The sequence below is a fragment of the Papilio machaon genome, chromosome 9 (assembly GCF_912999745.1).
Source record: "Papilio machaon chromosome 9, ilPapMach1.1, whole genome shotgun sequence".
In the NCBI taxonomy this organism is placed as follows: domain Eukaryota; kingdom Metazoa; phylum Arthropoda; class Insecta; order Lepidoptera; family Papilionidae; genus Papilio; species Papilio machaon.
This window is the reverse complement of record NC_059994.1, coordinates 6,224,160-6,246,007: the sequence shown is the minus strand read 5'-3', so window position 1 is coordinate 6,246,007 and position 21,848 is coordinate 6,224,160. Positions and strand designations below refer to the sequence as shown.

Here is a 21,848-nt window from a genome sequence, read left to right as displayed (position 1 = left end):
CCGCGCGCCCCTTACGGAGAAAGTATGATTTTACTCCTATAAAGCCGTATTTCTACTCCATACAGGAATTCGAATACGCATGGAAGTTGGCGGGTTCCGAGAAAGGACATGTGCTCGCCTGTACATAATTTCCGAGTTGAAACAATCTCAATATGGCGGTTGTGCGTTAATTTTCTCGGCGGTTGGTAAAGTTTGAGACTCAGAATGTTGGTGGCGGTGTGGAAAATGTGATAGTAAAGATCTTACTTTGCATTTTAACATTTTGGTCTATAACATTTCTTGATCGATGACAAATTTTGTTCTCATAAAAAGCTTTTACAGTCAACACGTTCATGACGCCAAAGTAAGTTTTAAGGACTTAAATGGCGTTATCTTACGTCCAAATATTGTGAAGGAATTTAAGATTAGACAACGAACACACATGCCATTGTTACAATAATTGTTAGTTTTATTTACTGAATGAAATAATGCATATCTAAAACTATCATGTATCATACAAATAGCATTATGTATTATAATGAGTACTTAGTTTAGTTAAAAACAATACGTCGACGTATCGTCCCAGCTGAGCAATTAAGGTCCGCCACGTGGACGAGGGGAATAACCGTCGTCACAAAAACTACGTCCGTGACGCACACAAAATTATCATCAATAAATATGACTATGTTTTCTTTATTTGTTCAAAAATTCTTATTTCAAAATTAACTATATTTAAAAAGAAGGAATGACAATTGTAATATTACAATTTACACAAAATGTCAGTTACATTTTCCATTAATCTAATTGAAGTAGCGGAATGGAAAAATAAATTAATCTTCTATCTAAATAATTATGATAAAAAAACAACAAAACCGTTTATGAAAACTAGGTACGTAATGTTAATAAAGATAGAGAGTGAGAATTATAAGAATTATCAACCCGTTTTTACACAAATACTGTTCCATAGATGGATAAAAACTTCAAGGTTTTATTATTTTGTTATTTGTTTCAACATATGGTTTCTTTGTTTAAGTCTAATAACCCTGGACTAGTACCAATAGCTTAGCAGACGTATGTAGACAAAGAGGTGCAAGGTAAGCAAGGATGGTAAGCGCGGGAGTTGAGGCGTCAGCGGTGGTGGCGGCAGGAGGTCGTTGCCATATCGATTTTCGATTTGCTCACGCTCTTGTATAACTGGGTCAAGTGCTGGCCAACAAGATCACCATACAAAGGTATGTCGAAATTAAAAATATCCATGATGTATGAGTACTATATAGATTTTTATTGTTACATTTTTTTAATTACCTTGGTTTCACATCGTGATACCTGTACGGAGATACCTTTTGTGTCTCCCGAGCTATTTGTTGTTAAACTAAACTTAGCCTGTTGCTATATTTTTACTTATTGTCAGATGTTCTTTTTGAAAAACATAACAAACTTTATGATAAAAATAATTGTACAATTTAAAACAACAACAGACTTCTAGCGTAAGCGTTAACAATTCCTATTGATAAAATTTTATCTATTAGTATCACGTGTCTAGCTAAATAGAAGTTGTTGATACTGAAATGAAGTATTTGAAGTTTTCATTAGGGTGCGATTGGAGCAGTTAGAGGGCCCTTTTATTATCTGCTTGCCTCTAAATTGTCGAAAAGAAACCTCCTTTCCCTTCCCCCGTAAAAAGCGGAACTGGTGACAAAAACCGTGTACTCGACTGAGCTACCGATCGCGCACCGTTATTTAAAAATCGAAGACGATAAGATTTCGAATGTTTTTTTTTTTTGCAAAGGCAAGAATTTATGAGTTCTTTTAAGTGCGTTGCTGGCAGTTTGGACTTCAGGGCATCGATAAGATGTTTTTATTTCGTTGAATCGAACCGTTAGGACGGTCTCGGACGCTGTAATGTAGAATTCGATTTTCGGTAATGGTCAACTGATAGGCAAATGATGTAATTATAGAATTGATTTAAGTTTGTTTCGTTCCTTTTCCATTTGATTGAAAATAACGCTACGAGCATTAGGCTGCCCAATTTTATGAGAAAATATTCGCACTTTATGAAAATATCAAAACTTGTATTTTCATTTAAGTTTGTTAATGATAATAATGACTAAATATAGTAAAGTAAAGTAGTAAAGACGTCATTGTTAGTATGATATTCATCAAATTCGGTATTTAAAAAAAAATGTAAAACGTAGTATGCATTTAAAGCATATATGATGTGGTTTAAAATTAAACTACTAGAAATAAAATTGTATTTATTTAATCTAAATGTAAGCAGGAGGATGATCAGATAGATTTCATCAAGCTATAGATTAGAGTCGGCTGAGGTCCGGGGGCCGGGGTTCGGGGTGCAATACCCTCCCCCACCGCTGATAAAGAACTGGGGTATTAAACGATTACAAATGCTTCGCGGTTCAATAAACAGCCCGCGCTCAAAGCTCGCGTTTTAGATGAATTAGATACTTTCTGCATTTTCAAATGAAAATACGATTTCCTTTGTTTTTTTTTAGATATATCGTTTAAATAAATTAAATTAAAAACAATTTAAATAAAATAGTGTCAGTACACAATATAATGATGAATCACATTTTTAGGTTTGTCATTGATGTTGTTCTCGTAGAAACAATTGTTACAAAATCTTTGCTTCCATAGTCAATCCATAGACTTACTAGCACTTGCCCGCGACTTCGTTGGCTCGGAATTGATAAAATAACTAGTAATAAATATAGCCTATGTCTACCGGTGACAGTGTAGCTTCTCAACAGTGAAAAAATTATTCAAATCGATTCAGTAGTTTCGGAGCCTATTCAAAACAAACAATCAAATATTTCCTTATTATTATATTAGAATAGATATTGTATGTGATTATCTGTTTTGAATACAAAATGTTAGTTTTAAAATTTTAAGGATATTACCTATATGAATTTCGCATTAAATTTACTACATAAAAATATCACTGACAGTAAGGTGAAACGTTTGATAAGAAACACCTTCATCCGACTTTATTTATGTAGCCCTACATCCGATTGAGAGGTCTCCAAAGAGCCGGTAACATTTGCGTGCACTCACTTAGCCGTATCTACCCTCCTTCCCAACATTTATTTCCGTGCGACATTTCTGTCGTTTGATTGTGTACCCCGCATTGCTCTGAATAGGCTTAAACTTGCAAGTTCCCAGAATTATACGATAGTACTTTACATATAAAGTTACTTAAGCTGTGATAAACAAAACAAATGCAATCGTAAGACTGAAAAGAGAATGAAAACGAAATCGATTGGAAACAATTAAAAGAAGAATTTTGTGAGGATAATTGCACAAATGAACGATTTTGTTGATAAATAATTAATTTTTTCTTGCGAATTATTTAATATGCATCTATATTTTGTGCTTATAAAATTGAAACTATCTGAAAAACCTTTCAATATCTTTCAAATAATAATCCTTTAAGTCATCCACGTTTAAGGGTATGGGTAACTTAATCTAGCTTATCATATAATAGCGTATAAAAATTAATATGCTTAAGTGTGTCAAAGTAAACAGTGTGCGTAGCCCTCCGTGGCCTTAGACGATTTTTAAACTTCCGTGTTGTCGTAGATAAGCAAATACGGACGCGTGTGATGGATATTAAGGGCGCACCTTACATCATTTCGGTTATTACGAGCGGGGTGGGTTTAAGACGCGCTCCTTATATCTAGACGCACCCCCTACCACCTACCCACCCTTAATATGCTAAAATCAAATTAGTTTCAAAGCGGAGTGATTCCCTCACGGCAATCGATTGGCCACTCTCGATATTACCGCGTTCGTCACGCCCCACGTCTCGTCTTGTTGGAATGTGACCGCGTGTGTTTTAAAGTGTTCCTCGTTAATTATAGCTTATGCTGAATGAAATTTGTTTTAGCTTTGCATTTATAATATCCATAAACAAATCCAAAGTCGCATTCAAATTAATATAATAATTGGACCGGAGACAATAATGTTGTTGACTATTGGTAGTATAAGATTAATTTCTAACCACCATGGAAAGTAAAGATTGCTCTTGGGAAGACGAAGGGAAATGATTAAATATGGTTAGCTGATGCTTAAACTGGAGAAATTTAAGAAGACCGTTGAATGTTATCCAACGGACTGACATAAGTTGTAATCATTGTAAACTTGACACAGTAAACTTTTCGCATTTAATGAGCTTATTTATATTATTAAGTAGCCAGTGGTAAAATTTCCTATATATTATACTATCACACTCACTAAGGCAAGAGTTGCTGGTCTGAAAGGGCAAATTTCCTGGTAAAATTCTTGCGAGCGTTTATCGGTCCGGGGATCGGGGATGTCGGTGAGCCGTGGCTTTCATTAGCGCGCAGTCTTAGCAAATTAACACCCTCGTGATGCCCGACAAGCCCTCCAAGACGTGTATATTTGTTAACGACGCACTCGAACTTTGGACGTCTCGACGACTTCGCGTTATAGTTTTATAGTAGAAAATCGTTTAACATCAAACTGTGTTACAGAAAACGATGCTAATATTAACTAACGAAATATTTAACTGTTTCTAGATATTGTAATTTCGTAAAACTTATCATCCTAAGATTTATGATTTACCATTAAGGAATTGTTTTTAACTGGTGATGTTCTTTTAGCTCTTGATAATTTCCTGGACATGCCGGTATGCAAGTTTAAAGTGTAGAGTTAACTTAGGATTACCTCAAAACAAATATTCCTAAAGACCAGTACGATAGATAAAAGCATAAGATGGTATGCCCCTTGGGAGATGTAGTTTATACAGGCGACCTCGACGCTTACCCAACGTTCGGTCGTCGGTCGACAGTCGTGGCTAAACGCTGCGTTGACGGTGACTAATGACGGATGCACTAATAGTTGTGTCGCATTCGCCACCGGCGTCCTGCCGCTCCACCGCCCCCGCCCCGCCGTCACGCCATATATCATGCGAGGGAAATGGGGAGGAAACCTTACCATCACTCTCCCGTACCGATAAGATTTGTAACAGCTAGCAGTTATCGAGTTATTGTCTAATCTGTAAAGGTGATATTTGATATCAAATCTATCTACCATAGATGGACGTATGGACCATACGCGTATGGAATTAATAGCATATTACCCAATTTGGATTATTTAATTTAGATTATGAAGTTTAAAGTAAGGTGTTAATGAATACGTCTATGTGTTTACGTGAATTATAGACCATAATAATATTTTGAGTTTTTAGAGTAAAAAGCAAATACGTTTTTAAAGGATTTCAATGCATTAAACTTTTTCACATTTTCTTTCTTCTTAATTAAGATGTCTCATCCCATATTTTTTTCGTAGGTGTATTCCTCCTATCATTATCTGTCCCAAGATAGACGTGGCGGGAGGCGCCCCACCGCGCTACGGCGTAGCACCGCTTCGCTAAGATTAATACATCGTAGAGGCCGTGTTAGTGGCGCTACAATTTGTCTCTATAAATGTTTAGTCAGCGAGCGACTGCGACCGCGCTGGGCGATTAGCCCCGCCAAATTTATTGTTTAATTTCAAAGGAGTTATTAATAACGTGTGAAATGATTAAACGGATTTCGCGGACTGGCTTTAAGATGTTCGTCTTTGATTTATAATCTTGCGGTTAACATGCTCTTGCGGCTTAGTCGTATGTGGATATGAGATGTGAAAATTTAATTATGTTTTACTTCTATATTTCATATTTAGTGTATTAAGTACAATTTAATTTGTTCATTTACGTAGCATGACATGATAGGACAAGGAGTTCATTTGCCAATGCCATTTTTTCAAGAAAATTATAATACGAATATTTTTAGGAAGAATGCGGGATGAAAACTAAGATCAACAATTCAGAGTTAGACCATATCTGAGATAGTCTAGTTTATCAATAAACGTTTATAGGGACTTTAGAAACTTAGTTAATTACGAGTGAGTGGTGTCGTGTCCGGAAACCGGACAGCACGATACGTCGCCAGTCGCACCCTCGTCTCGCAAGCCACTGTACGTCGACCTTGTTGTCCCTTACAAAACATTAACAAACAATCTTGTTCAAGCAAATATCACCATTAAGTCAAATCATTAAGATTTATATTACTTTGTGTTGAAAACTGAGTTAAGTCGTTCGAATGCAGGGTAATGTTTCTAAGATATGCTATCGCGGTAAACCAAATATGGACCCCAAGTTTAAGTACATATTGTCGAGAATGTTGTGCGCGGTCGGACAATGCTCTTCGTGTTTGCGATATGGGGGTTTTATGTGTGTAAGATGATGCTTGTTTGGAGAACAGTGGCTGATATGATAAATCAGTTTACAACTACTCAAAGGCTCACTTGAGAGTCGTGGGAGGGTTGTAAAATTCCAACGTTATTATGCGAAATATGTTAACAAATATGTTTGCTTTTACCTCGCTAAATAAATTTTTATTGGTTTCTTTTACGTCACGTTTTATGTTTTTAGCTTAATATTATATTAATATTTTATTACAGTTCAAAATTTAAGACACAATACACAAATTTGACAAAATGTAAATAAAATAAACACAAACATAAAATACGGGCATTTCATTTTCGATACTGACAATTAGAATTCATTAAAGTATTAGAGATTTCAAAAAATAGTCACAATAGGCACGGCCTCCCACGAGTCTTCGATCTTGTAATAGGATTAGGCATCGCATTGCTTCACATAGAGCAGGTACTGTCTAATTGCTGTTAAACTAACGCCGACAATGTAAAGGACAAAGGCCGGCGCCGGCCGCCCTCGCCGAAAGTGATTTATTGATTGGTGGCCAGTTCTTTATGCCGGTTTACTCGGATTATGTTTTATTTGTTTGTTTGCAGCGGCTTCCGTTTGCTTACGATGAATAGGTTTGATGTGGAGCATCGTAGTCCGTAGTTTATTTTTATTTAACCGGTTTTCGAAGATATACATAGATCGACTCCATGAGGGTTCTATTTTGATTGTCAGTTTGTATGAAGTAAACAGATTATTTTATTTTAAAAAGTCATAAATATAATAATAGTATTTATGAATTTAAGATTTAATATGATATTTTAAGCTTTATTAGAAGCAGACCATCAAAAAGCGGTGTAAAGTTTAACCCGTAATTTGTGTACATATACCAAATGAGAGATTATCTATATACTTAATAGTATTTCTTTTTGTGAATTACAATAAGGCCAAAGTGAAATGCTCAAGCGTTACTTTATTCATTATATAAAAAATAACCTGTTATATTAATTTATTTCGATCCTCCATTTGTATAATTCTATTTTTATTTATTTCATCAGTATTTTAAACAAATTTTGGCACCTAAAGTCACACAGAATTCGACAGTCGACACGTTCGAAATTAACCTTCAGAAGTTGGGCGTTCGATGACCGATAAAGGGGCACGGGCCGCTTGTCCGCATTGATTTATGCCCCGGGGATGATGCGGCGGCGGCGCGAAAGCGAAAGTGTTGCCATCTACCGGCGTAAATCATAACCGACGATGTATTGACAGCCAATGAATACCGTCATTATACGAGGATATATTGGAATTTAGTACTCGCTACCGGGTTAACTTCTTGTATTGGCAGGTGTATACTAATTTATTATGGGTATATTGAATGATTTTTATTAGACTCTACAACAAAATAGAGTTAATTTCTAACGATATAGTCGTTGAAGTCTTTTACTGATATAACATAGTTATTAAGATATTTAATTATAAGACAGATTCATAAAAACGGTCAGTAAGTCATGATGTAAAACACATTCAATAAAATTTAACTGTAACATCTCGCGCCACCAAAAAGTATAAAATGCATAATTTTTGTGAATTCTAATACATGTCTTCTTTCTACTTACAATGTAGTAAGATTTAATGGCTACTATGATGAATTTTAACAATTTATTATTTTTAAATGAACACACATATTAAAAAACAAGTTTTATCCTGTTCTACTTGTTACTTCTATGTAATCGTCAGCTGTATAATTTGGTTCATTTCAAAATTAATTCTAGTAAGATACATTTTAGAAAATTGCTGAACCTGCCTAACAACAGATAATTTGTGAGAGACATTCCATGATTGGAGACAAGTGGGGAATCCGCCCCGGGTCTATCGACTCAACCTCAAATTTACGGTCATTTTTCACATAAATCAAAGAGAACTCGCCGAACGATTTATTGCTGTCTATGGTCAATTTAGTGTTGGAATAGACAAAGATCAAACTACCTGAGTTATTACGCTTTGCGATTTTTTTGTCTATGCCACGCTTAATTCAATTTTGGGTAGTTTAAACGAAAATGAAAGTGTAAACATTTTTTTATCAGCCCTGCTCTTGCGTCCTTTAAAATTTGCCAAATATAACTTTCACTTTTAAAGTAATCATAAGCTTTCATTTAGAATTATAAAAATATGATGCCATGATTGCCAACCTTATGTTTGTATCAGAATTATAAATTTCGATTTAAGCCTTTTTGAAACAAAAGCAAAATGTTGATAAATAGCACTATTTTGATTTTTTAATGCCGTTCATATTCAAATTCATATAACTTGATATTCGTGTTAAGTCTGACATTGTATGTAATTGTGGGAATTTACATAATGTCGACACATCGGGTTTGATGTGCGTTTAAATTGATCGGCGATATTTAATAAGGATCGTTCATAAACAAAGGCATGGAATGACAAAATTCCCAAGCCATCATCATTATGTGTAATAGCTTCGTATTATAGTAAATATTTCAGTTGTTTAGTTACAGACCGCGATATAAATGATGGCTCACGCGATTTCCTCTCCTATTATTTTACAAGGTAAATACTTTATTTTTGGTAGGGTTAATTCTCCAAAGTAATGGAAGGGTAGAAATATAAATGGTTAGATAAACATCTTTTTATAATAACGCAAGGCGAAGAAGTAAGAAGGAAGTTTATTCACTTATGTGATGCTAACTAAGTTGACTATTAAATGAAAATTAAGGAATGTGTAGAAACCAGGAATATCAGTCAGTTATTGTACATCAGGAGTACTGTTAAAATAAAATTAATTGAAGTGCATGCTCTTGTTACATCGGATTATTTATTTTTGCTACATTAAATTATATCCATTGCCTGCTCGAAACGAAAACAGTTATATTAATTTTCTTTTTTTCAAAAATTATTTTTAGAATAGGATTATCTTTGAGCTTAAGGAATTTAATTACTGTTGTTTGCCGAAATGCATTGAAGAAAAAGTTAATACACTTTCATCGTTTCGCAACGGTCCTCGTGAATTTAATAGCAATAACGAAGTTTATAAAAGGAGAGTCTGTATCATACGTCAGTCAGGCGCGCCCGAACAAATTGAGACAGTGTAAAAATAATACGGCATTGTATTAAAGATGAATCGAAATGATCGATCGAGGTAGGGCGTTCATTTTAATTTCGATTTCTCGAGATAGGGCCCGGAGGCGTGGTCCGGCGAACAATTTATTTCACGTCCCTAGATACCTATACCTTTACCGAGCACGAGAATAGTTTTTATGTGAACTTATCTTGGTGACAGACTTTTGGTCATAACGTTGAAAACAAACACAAAGTAGTGTGTTAAGTTTTTCTTAAAACTAATCTAACTGTCTATGCGCTTGGCTTTTGATGCTTAATAAGGATCAGTGTTGTTATATTAGCAATGAACTGGTTTCACAAAGCCAAAATAAGGGCATCATGTTATGTAATAACAAGATGCTAATGATCATTTATAACTCCCGAAGAACTACAGTGTGATAATATGAAACGTTTTATGTTTTGTCTGTAGAAATAATGAACAAAATTATTTTAAAATAATTGGCAGTGTCAGCACAATTCGCTTGGTACATGTGATGTCAATCAGATTTATTGACACACTATACTTTTAGGAAAATAAGAGATCTTTGGACACCGCTTGCTAGCACATGATGGATGCTAGCCAAGAAATAGGAATAAGACTAAAAGAAATCTATTTTTATTTTGTTACAAATAGTATAAGAAGTAAGATGAACTGTTACATTGTTTTTAATGTCACAAAATGTGACACAGCAAATCAACAGAACGAGCAAAGAAAGAACATACATCTACCGAGTTTGTAGCACTCAGTGAGAGCGTAAGATACGTTGTCACTTTAGGAAATCAGTCAAAACTTTGTAAATCCAATATCTAAGTTGGGAGCGGGTATAAAAGCGTTGTGACGGTGTGTTGTAGCGGCTGCATAGAGGCGAGCTCGATAGCGCTGACAGTGACAGATTACCCCCCGTACCACCATACTCTGGTACTCCGGTATCCCGGTACTCTGGTACGGTTCACGGCCGTCCGCGAGCCGGTTATTAAGTTCGCGAAATACAGACAGGAATGCGATTGAGGTTTGAATGTAATGAGAAACTTTTGATTTTGATAATAGGGATCTTTGTTGGGGGACGTTCGGCAGATATGGATTTGGAACGTGTATTAATGCCTAGTTGTGTAAGTGCTGAAGAAATAAAAGAATTAAACGTGTCGAATTCGTACGGAATAGATTTCCGTGTATTTTAGTTACTTGGTTGTATTACTAAATTGATTTTATTAATTTTTCAAAATAAATTGTTAAGAAGCTTTTTAGTAGTAAGTTTTGAAAGCTTTCGAGCACGTTGTAATGACTGAGGTTAGTGTCAATTTGTAAGAGATAAACCCACAGTGGCCGGTCCGTGGCGTTAACACCGCTCAGTCGAGGCGGGCTTGGCCGGACCCCCACCGTGCGCTCCGGGGGGCCGCTGCCGTACGCCGCATCGTAAATGTTATACAATCAAATATTTTATATCACACGCTTTTAAATTATATTCAGACTTTAAGGTTATAACGTGTTAAGTGCTAGCGATTATTAGAGTGGTTAGATTTCGTTTTTTTAAGGATTTCATCCTTAAAGAGATCCAGTTTTGTCTATTTGAGGCTGCCATCAAAGTTTGCTATGTTGTGCTACAAATATTTAGGGCAATTAAAAAATTAAGAAATATTCTTTATGTTTTTTGCTGCAATTATTAAAATTTACTAATTTTTAACATTTAAATGTTACAATGTCTACTTACATTGTGATAATTATTTTTTTAGGCTTTTCGTGATATTAATACCTATATATTCTTTGAAAAATAGGACCATGAAGAAAGAGTGACTACATTCTAAGCATCTGTTAAAAAGCTTACTCCAAACGTTTATATTTCTTTGTTATTTAGTTTATTGTGCTCCATTTATAAAAATGTTTTCGGTAAAAGGTACAAGAGATTGACAATAATTATATCAAGGGAGATGAATATAGCGCATGATGTATGGCCAGGTGAGACTCGGCCGACGGATGATGACGGATCACGCGCCCGCTTTGTTCTACAAGTCTCACCGACGACAAATTTGGGGTCACTCCGTCTTTTACTCGATATCATGACGTTTGACTGTGTGAAAAAATTATCTGTCATGCGTTTTTATTTATCTAATATTCGTTGTTAAAAAAGGACCCATAAAAATTAGTCTCTTCATATCATGTCGGACTTTCCGTTTGCTTCACCTTGTGTCAACCCAGTGAAATTAACTTTTTCAAATTAAACCTTACATCAATACTATTGTTATATAGGTAGAGAGGAAAGATTTGATTGTTTCTTTGTATTGAATAAGCTCTGAAGCTACTCAACCGATATTCACTTTTGGGAACATTTATTTCACTTTTAGGAAAGTACACTATCCCCAGGTGCTATAGGTTATATTTCTTTCATTTCGTAAGTTTTTTTTAAATTCCGCGAGGGCGTAATCGCAGACTACTTTATGAAACTTTGCACTTATTTAATTAGCTTTTTGCGTCTATATTTTTTTTGACGTTTTTGAATTTGGTAAAATACATTTTTAGAGAAAAGTTTAGGTATAATGATATTTTTTAATGAATAACATTGAGGATAAATAATGTTATCGTACTAATATACTGCGGACAAGTTTGTGTTATACACATAAGTAAGAAACATATAAGAATCATGTTATAAAATATTCTCACTTATAATTTGTGGTTATAGTGCATGACAAATATCCGTTCCGTTACACGGCCTGTTGGCGGCAGGTCGGTGCCTCGAGTAATACCACTAGAGGCGGCCACTACTCCCCCTCTCCCTAACCCACTCCCACTGCCAACAGTTACAGACAAGAGACGTCGTCGCGCCGCACAATTCAATATATTTCGGAGTTCATAATTTGATGTTCATTAAAGAAACTCTGGGACCGTGAACCAGAACACAATGGTTGAATGGCCATTTGTTGTTGCCGTTGAAAGCCACAATAATAATTCCTCGGCCGCTATTCACGCGGCAGTTAGGCGCACTTACGAAATGTGGTCGTTTCGTGAGCTACCGCGTACTGTTGCACGTCACCATTAAGCGATGCTGGTGTGAGCTAACTGTTTTTGCTTCCATACCTATTAAGTGAAAAATATTTCCTCATAATATTCTAAAAATCGTGTGGAAATATGTGGAAGGAAGGACTGCAAGGATTGCTCATATTATCATGAAAGTGTCATACTGTTTATCACGTCAGCTACATCAATATACTACTTATAACTATGTAAGTTATCGGTATTCGTCTATCTTATAATAGAAGTACATGATATGGTAAGTACTGACCTTGTTGACTGCTTTTCCTTGTCGTTTTCTTCTCCTTCATCCAGGGATACTCAGGTACATTAAGCCCACCGCCTGGCGATGGTAAGTCAGGCCCGTAGCCTGGCGGCGTGTGCTGAGGACTCAGTTCACCAGCCCCCAGCTGCGGTAGCGCCGTCATGAACTCCGCCATTGACGGCTGGCTGTTAATGAAGCCTGTCTCCGTGCAGGTGTCGAGCATGGGATGTGGTGCGCCAGCGGCGGTCACGGCGGCCAGCCAGAACCCGTTCCCGCCATGCTCCATGCGCGCGTCGACCCCCGCCGCCGGCCCCATCGGCGGAGTGTTCCGCGTCTTCACCGCAAACTCGTCCTCCATCTCATCACGCACGCCCATCCCGACCCTCGCCTGCTTCCTGACGGGAAACTCTTCACATTTTATCTTGCGCACCAGGGGGTTGGTGTCGAGCGGCAGCGCGGCGGTGTTGCATATCTCTTGCATCTCTGCCACGGTCGCCCACCACCCACAGCCCGATCATTCACGTGTTGTCTGCGATTTCCGTTTCGCAGCATGCGCTAACATTTTGCCTGCATTCGTGGAACTTTTTAAGGTATGTTTGTGGGTAATCCAATATCGATCATGATATCTGTAAACAAAGAAGTATTTTTAATATACTATGTATTCATAAGACACGGCAGGTTCTCTGAATACCTATGTCGGTTTAAGAGTAAGGAGAATCCGTCGTGCGCCTGCTCTATGGCAATAAACGATAACATCCAACACATCCTAGTAGATTGTCCAGTATTTATAAAAGAAAGGTACGAAATCGAAAATAGAATTAATGTAAATATGTAATAAATATAAGAGAAGAAAATGTATGTGAACTTAAAACTTTCGTGGTTTTTACTAATATACTGTTCGTAAGAAACGGGAGCTCAAACAGCCTAATCGTGGTAAGAATCCCGTTTCTTACGAACAGTATATAATGTATGTGAAATTTTGAGAAACAAATTAAATAAACAAGAAGTCATAGACTATTGTAAAAATATTGTAAAGAAAACGCTTATTAGAAATAAGAGTAATGGTTCGCAATATACACACCGTAGGGAGACAAATAATTTAGAATAGGCTATGCCTTTGTGCGACTTTCTTGTGTGTATGAAAACATAAATAGAAAGAAATCGACCTTTGCTATGACACACTACTGCCACAATTAGTTAGCACAAATTTGAAATAAACAAAAGTTCTACTAAAAAACCCGTAAAAAATTAAACAAAGAAATCAAAGACTCTGATTACACACGTCAATTGGGACGGAACACGGGATCAAGAAAGAAAAAAAATACTTTGTGTCCTTGAGTTCTATTTTAAAGTAGCTACAGCTCGCTTTGCAATCGCACCTAATATTTACTTATATGTTATAAAATATTACTTGTTCTTTAAAATGTTATTTAATTTTTCTGTTACTTTTTGGTATCTGACGTGAATGTGTAAGAGTCGTGAAGTGTTTTATTTTCTATACATTATTCCTATATACTATCTTATAACTGTCCAATATTGCATCACATTTATTACTACAAGTAATTTTTGTATCCGAATGCTAAATGAGGAATAAAACAAAAAATATTCTGACATGAATTTGAGCAATCTTAATTTGTGCACGAATTCGTGCCGAACATAACCTCAAATCAAGAGGGACGCCAAATGAAATGTAACAGGAGGCCGTCTCGTGGTTATTTCGCAATTATCCGCGGACGTTCGACATTACCGCGGTTTTGTGTCGAATAATTTGGTAGCCGGAGCGGTGATGAGCGCACAGAATTGTTTATTATAATTTAGCGGCCATCATGAACTCAGTCCCACGTAATACTCGCTCGACAATAAAGTTATTATAATTGTCATGAACTCTACTGAATGTCACAGAGACGGACGATGTAAATGACTGCGGGAAAATTAAAAAAAATGTATTAAACAGGATAAATAGAAAGATAGTGCTGTGTGAAAATTATAACAAAAGACATAAAATTTCTGCTTGTAAATAGTTTTAATTATGAGATAAAATCTTGGTTGAAGACTACCATTTGATTCTTTACATGGATAATTTTTTTCTTGTTTTCAGAAGCAATAAATATAAATTAGAGTTTCTATTTCGGTGCTTTAAATCCAGCAGTTGATTGTATTTAAAGACCGATAAAATTGATAGATTGTACCTAACAAATATTGAAACTTCAAGTTCTTTGAAATCATGAAAAATTTTCGTTCACAACTTGTTGGACACATATTTGCAAGCCTCACCAGGATTCTTTTATAGTCAAACATTTTCGTATATGCCGACAGTAGGCTTCCCACTCAACTTGAATGTCAATTAAAATTCAAACCGCGTGCGAAATACGATTTTTTCCAGTGGTATTTGCGGCGCGCCCCGAGGTATGGCGGGATCGCGCCTTTTTGTTTTATACTTTTTTTTTTTCAAAACGGACCGGCTGCGGGTTAAACCTATTTTAATGCGTGCCGGCCGACGTGTGTGCTTTGAATTAAAATTTACTGTACACGTCACTCGCGCGACATCGGACAATGAAATGTAATTTCCTTTTGATAAATTAATGCTGTCACCAAGCATATATTTTTTTATGTTTTTATTGACATGAGACTCTATTTGTAGTGTATTTTAAATAAACACATAGTATATTGATGAATTTATATATAAACTATGAGTTAAGGAGAGTTCCTATACCATTTCATCAAACCTTCTTTAACACAATCATCTTATCAAGGTGAACATTTCTTAATTTTAACATTCAAAACGTGAGTGGGTAAATGCGAGGAAGATGATGATGATGATCTTTTTTTTAAAAATACGTACGTGTGTTCACGATAATTTCAGATTTGTCAAATTCGTGGGTTCACAAATGTTTGGATGTAGGGAACAATGTCTATCAAACGAAGAAGTGACGAAAAAACAAAGGAGTTTAGCGACATGAATTGTAGCGATTCTACATAACTAGTATAGTGATGAGAGTATATTAAATTTTTACAGCTTTTTGAAAATATTATTAGTCGGCGTATCCATCCGAGGTATCTACGTAAATAAAACAATTACTACTAATCTTCTTAAATCCGATGTAGAGGGGGATGGGAAATTAAATTGATTCCAACACGCACATTTCGTAAAAAGTAAAAGAAAGCTGACAGTTTTAATTTTTAGGAAAGCTTTTTTTTTCAATATTACCATTTAAAGAGCTCATATCGTACATAAGGCGCCAGATAATTTGAATTTTCGTGAATGCACGTTTCCTACCCTTGTTCCCGGGGAGTCGCAGGTTTTACGCTACGCTCCACATTTCCCGTTTATCCCACGGGGAGTGCCGTTTTAAAAACGCATAAAGCCGGCAGCAAGGACTACTTATGAATTTGTTTATGGCGCTATTTTGAAGTAACGACTCCCAGTCAAAGCCCTCAGAGCTTGCGAATCACAATATTCCTAATTTAATGTTCCTAAATTTTATTGAAATAGCGAATTTTATGTTTTGTTTTTTGGATTGGTATTATAAAGATTTTGTTATGAACAAAAATTAAAAATTCTTTAACAGAATAAAGCATATTGGATGCAAGCTACCAAAGAGTATTTAACGTATTTATTTTTCAAAATACTCCATTTATAACTTTTATGACTACAAAACTAAAAAATATTTTTGGTTTAATTTCCTTAACATTTTTTTCTTTTTAAGAATTGTATAACTTGATAAATGTGAACACGTCATGTCTAACTTTATTTTAAACTATAATGTTGTATATAACTCAGCATTGAAGTATATAAAATAACATCTGCGTGCCGGGAGTGGGCCGCGGCTGAAACTAGTGGTTAGGGTCCAATTTGCCGGCCATAACGATTTCCTCTTCGGGGAATAGAATGGCGTGCGGATGCCGCCCACAGCACTGCGTGCTCACGGACGGACCGACATGCTATATGTATTGTATAACATGTGTACAGGCCTTTATATTGTATAATGGGAGTGTTCGTGACAAGAACATTGTGCATATGTGTTTCTCCGAGCAATGAACTCTGGAACTAACTAATAATTCACACTATCTGTTTGAATTGACTGACATAATTATTTCGTAAAACTGACATATTTTCGAAGTATTACCTAACAATAATTCGAGTTCAACGAGCTGATAATATGAAAAATCTAAGTTTGGTTCATGGTCTAGTAAGAATTTTCTTGCAAGGCTCCATCGAGACTAATGTTTTATCCGATTTTTGTGGCTGCAAGCCTAACATTTACTTTTGTAACGTTATTTTATATCTGTTAAGAGAACAATCATCTAAAAGGATGTTTCATACGATGAGTGCGGGAGACTAGCCAGCTCATTGTATGTTATTAAAACGCCCGCACACAAATACTGATGTCAATGATTATTATGGACCAGGCACAATGTCTTACATCCTTATAAGGTATTATAAAAAAAAAAAAAGCAACTTTAGCTTAAATCCAATGAGTCATGCGTGTTTTAACATCTCTTTAATATGAAGTCTCTTGTTTAACGTTTTTCCATCAAATTTTATGAACCAACGTTAATATGATTTGATAGAAAAAATTGTATAACATTATTGAAACAGTCAAAAGTCATATGTAAGTTCAATAGAAGAAAAATGTAGTAAATCAAGACCATGTATATCACACTATCATACTTGCATAAAAAGTGTCCAACGTTACAATGACGATATCTGTCTTTTTTGTAAACCTACTAATTAACATTAATTCATTAAGAAAAGGCTTAACTCATGTGTGATCGTCCGGTGACGGCACGTGAGTTAAGCCGTTTCTTAATTAATTAATTATTACGAGTATGTCTCACGAAAGTTTAAACAATTTAACTGCTAATTAACATGTTTAGAACTGAGAGCACTCTCAAAAAATACAAATTCTAGTAGATTAATGTTAACTATACGGAAAAGTTGGTTCATATTTATATTACATAACTTAATGCTTTTTGTCAGCGGGTCACCGATTCCTGATGACCACGACCAGTCTGAAAAGACTGCAGCGACGAAGAAGAAGAATGCTTTTTGTATGTAATTCGCTAGTGGAAGCAGAGTTTAACCATGGGTTTCTGAAACCAAAATCCCCGTGTAATACATATTGTCATTTCTGTCATTGTCTTTGACAAAAGAGAGATAAAACTAAGTTTTAACCGGATATTTTTGTGTCACAACGGTCACATTCCATCGAGGATAGTTGTCAGTAAAGTAGGTTTGCCACCTCCATATCGTGTGCCTAATAAGCTCACGAGGTGACAAGACATGGGACAAAAAAGGATTGAAGAGAAAATCTGCGAAGGTGCGCTAACACCATTAGAAATTGCATCGTACCTACGGAGAACTCGTATTTATGTTTCACAATTAACTTTCTACACCGAGCCGAGTGACATGGCATACGCGCAAGATTGAGAACTGACTTCTAATGAACGCAGCTGAAAAAAGGTTTTATTGCTTTTTCCAATTACATGTTATAAAAACAGAAGTGTAAGATAAAGCATGAATAAACTCTACTTATTTGTGTTAATAAAAATTATTTAGTAGGATAGAGAAGAAGGAAACTATTATTAACTAGCTTTTACCCGCGACTCCGTCCGTACGGAATAAAAAACAGAAAACGGGGTAAAAATTATTCTATGTCCTTTTCCCACCAATTTTCAGTCAAATCGATTCAGCCGTTCTTGAGATATAAATAGTGTAACTAAAACGACTTTCTTTTATATATATATAGATATTGTAGTGGTTTTTTAAATAAATTATTACAGAAATAAGATGCATTATACATTCAAATGCATTTCTATTCTTTGGATTTGGGCAGAATATCTAAGTGATATTTTGAAATGGTTTATTTTATGTTCCAGAATCTTTTGATTTGTTAAAATGTATAGCAATAATAATATTTAAACATCTTTTATTACCTATTTTTTTGTGCTTGTGATATAAAACATTACATTGCCAGTCAGTCAATTAAAGTGTTCCTCTACGATACATTCTGTGTTTTTTTTGGAATAAACTGATACGGTAATATAAATGTAACAAGACAAATATTACATTAAGTAGTGACATAGTGTCGGGGTGGTGTGTAGCGGAAGGCATACGTCATAATTCGGCTCGTAAACGTCTGCGGTACAAGCGGCCCGCCGTGATTCGTGATGGATCGCGGAGGGAACTCTCTTACTTACTGCCTAAAGTGAATTGCAATACTTGGATAAGTATAGCAAAATGATTTACTTAAGATAAAACAAAAATTTAAACTTCCTATGTATAAGTATAAAGTATAATTTAACAATAATTTTTATTGTTAATACTTTGAGGTTAACAAAGTAATAGTTTTACAATAAGGTAGCATAAGGTGGCTGTACAAAAATAAAGATTATTCCATACAGCCAGTTTTAAGCTAGGTGTGCCCAGTAATTTTGAGCCTAATGATTGATAGCCTCTAAATATAATCGAAAAAGCTAACAAGTCAACTATCGCTACTATTATTTTAAAATTGAATTTAGAATTACAGGAGGCTTCTCACAGTTCAAAACGTTAACGTATGCATCGTGTTACTTTGATACATTTAACTTATCTTTGCTATAACTTACATCAAAATTGCATATTTACCAACTCAATGTATCTAAGGTTTTGTAACATTTTCTTGCCCGTACAGTGAAAACACTTACATGCCGGTTGCGACGTTAATGTTGCTATAAATTCAGAGCATGTGCGCCGGGCGGGGGTCGCGGCTTGTATACTTTATTTATTACGTGTTGTCTCCGGATTCTTTATAACTTTTGGAGCATTATATTATGTTAAAGTTATGAGGGAATATGTACTATGTATTTTATTTGTTTACTTTTATAAATGTACCCCTAACTATTCCAGATGATTTAAATAAATAACCAAATAATTTTATGATAGGTATTGAATATTTTAAGTAAGTTATAACTTTATTGAGGTATTTTGACAGGGCTTGTCATGAGTATGGATTGAAATAGAGGTTCGAAGTGTTTGGGAAGTCAGTCTTCATTTAGTTAGCTTTATGAATTCGAATAGCTCCTAATTGACATTGACATTTATATAAATACAATAACTTGAAGTTTTACAGTGAAATTTTTAGAATTTACGATTTGGTCGGGTCTAGGATATATGTCAAATTGCGATAAAGCTGGTACAAAATTCTTTACAAGTAATTGTTCAGTTAATAAGGATTAAAAAGTAATCTTTCGATGCAAAAACAATAGCTATTTGAATTTACTATACAATACTACTAATAACTAATACTATACAATACTATACTATACAATAAGCAGACATTTAATAAAATATAATTTAAGTTACAATATCTTTCGTGAAAACATATAAAGAGTTAGAATGATGCTACGAATAAGTGCTACGAGGTATTTCATAATTTTATATATATTCTTATCTAGCATATTGCGGGCTCTTACATGCTATATAAGTTATATGTAAATTATTCACGTTATATTTTGTATATAGTGCGAGGAGACGACGATGGGCGTGTCCAAAGTAAACCGCCCAGCCGTAGAGGCGGGTCGGCTACAACTACCTAGTTCCTATAAACTTAGGTATTTTTGTACTTATTATTTAAATTAAAACCAAATTCACTAAGGAGGTATTTAATATTATTTTTGATACTGGCTGGTTAATATATAGGAATTATTTACAAAATAAGTAAAATTGTTTGTGGATACTTTAAATAATATTAAGCAATTGTTCTTTTTAATACCTACAGAACTTTTATTATAAGCCTTAAATAGGTAAGGTAACTAACAATTACGTATTACGAAACATGACAACATGCATCAGGTAAACTATGCCAAGTTGTTTTATTGTTTAGTAACCTATAAATTGCTTTGTAGTCGGGTTCCAATAAAACTTTAAAAATAAGGTTCGAATAGAGAATTAAACTTGTATTCAATGTGTTTCTTGTTCAGATCCTTTGTCTCTTAAGATTGACAAGCTGAAATGGTTCAAGATAAACCATAGGTACCTGTGCATAAATTGTATTTAATATGAATTTACATAAAAAATAATCATGACCGTGAACTTTTTTCGCTCAGCATACAAAACAATATTATGCGTTTAATATTTGGTGATTTTCTAGTGATATTAACTATCGTTTTATAACTACGGTAAGGTCAGTTAACGATTTTTTTAGATATTATAATATAACGTAATGGATAATAAAGATGTCTCGTTTATGAAGTCTGATCTATCCTTATTTTAACAATTTGAATATAATCTAGTTTTAGAATTAAATTACCGAAGATCCTATTAAATATTATTCCAATTTTCCTAACGTATGGTACAAAGATATGAATTTTTTTTAATACATTAAACATAATGGAAAACTGGACATATATACAACTATGATATGTGAGGTATTCTTGAGTATATTGGCCTTTACCTAATTACTTACTTAAATATGTTTAATTAATGGTTGTCATTATTATTATAATCCAATTAGGATTACAAATTCTGCATATTTGCATTTTTAGAGCAAAGCAAATTCTTTAACTAAGTAATGAAGCTAACACAGTTAAAATAAATATATAAAAAAACCTACATCATTAAAAATTAAGTTAAATACATAAATACGAAAAGACTACTTATTAAAATCTTTTTACTTACATGTTACTTAGAAAGCGTTGAAATCTTTTATATTCACTTAATAAATAAAATATTAACTTACATAAAAGTCCACTTCGGTCACTAAAAAGTTTAAAACAACTTTATTTTAGTCATTATTAATAAACACAACACTACACTTGTTTCACTTAACATAAATGTTGAAAGTAAATTAATAAAAACTATCTGTTCCCACTTCGATTTCGTCCAATCATATAACAAACCACTAAGGTACGGACAGCAAAAAATATATATCAATATTTGTTATCAGTGCTTCTATCGGAATGTCAGTATAGCGTGGCGACTGTCAACTGTCGACTAAACGAGTCGTCACTGCTCGCTTGCCGCCATGCCCATTTCCACACAATCACTTATAACGAAAGGTCATATGAACAATTAAAAAAAAAATTAAAGCAAGTCTTATGCTAAGGAGATAAAGTGCAAATTGTTTTGATGTTAGAGTTAAACATATTGTTAAAAATTAAAGAGTTCCATCTAGACAAAAGTCTTCTCTCCCTTTCTATCTTGTTGTAACGAATAATTTGTTGTCTTCTTCTTTGATGTTTGAAATATACTAGGAAATTTAAATTTTACTTTT

At 34.6% G+C, this 21,848-nt stretch overlaps 1 protein-coding gene across 2 annotated transcripts in view; it reads right to left on the bottom strand.

Annotated features, from left to right (window-relative positions):
- LOC106711452 (homeotic protein proboscipedia) overlaps positions 1–21,446 on the bottom strand; it is a 39,323-nt gene extending 17,877 nt beyond the window's left edge. Inside the window, exons 1-2 of one of the 2 annotated variants that reach the window (XM_014503766.2) lie at positions 21,315–21,446; positions 12,601–13,220 (exon numbers count right to left, since the gene is read on the bottom strand). In XM_014503766.2, the coding sequence (XP_014359252.2) occupies positions 12,601–13,075 (475 nt within the window). In that variant the 5' untranslated portion in view covers positions 13,076–13,220; positions 21,315–21,446. Of the gene's footprint in view, positions 1–12,600; positions 13,221–21,253 lie in introns of both variants that reach the window. The other variant, XM_045679255.1, reaches the window with a different exon arrangement.
- Between the last annotated feature and the right edge of the window lie 402 nt (positions 21,447–21,848).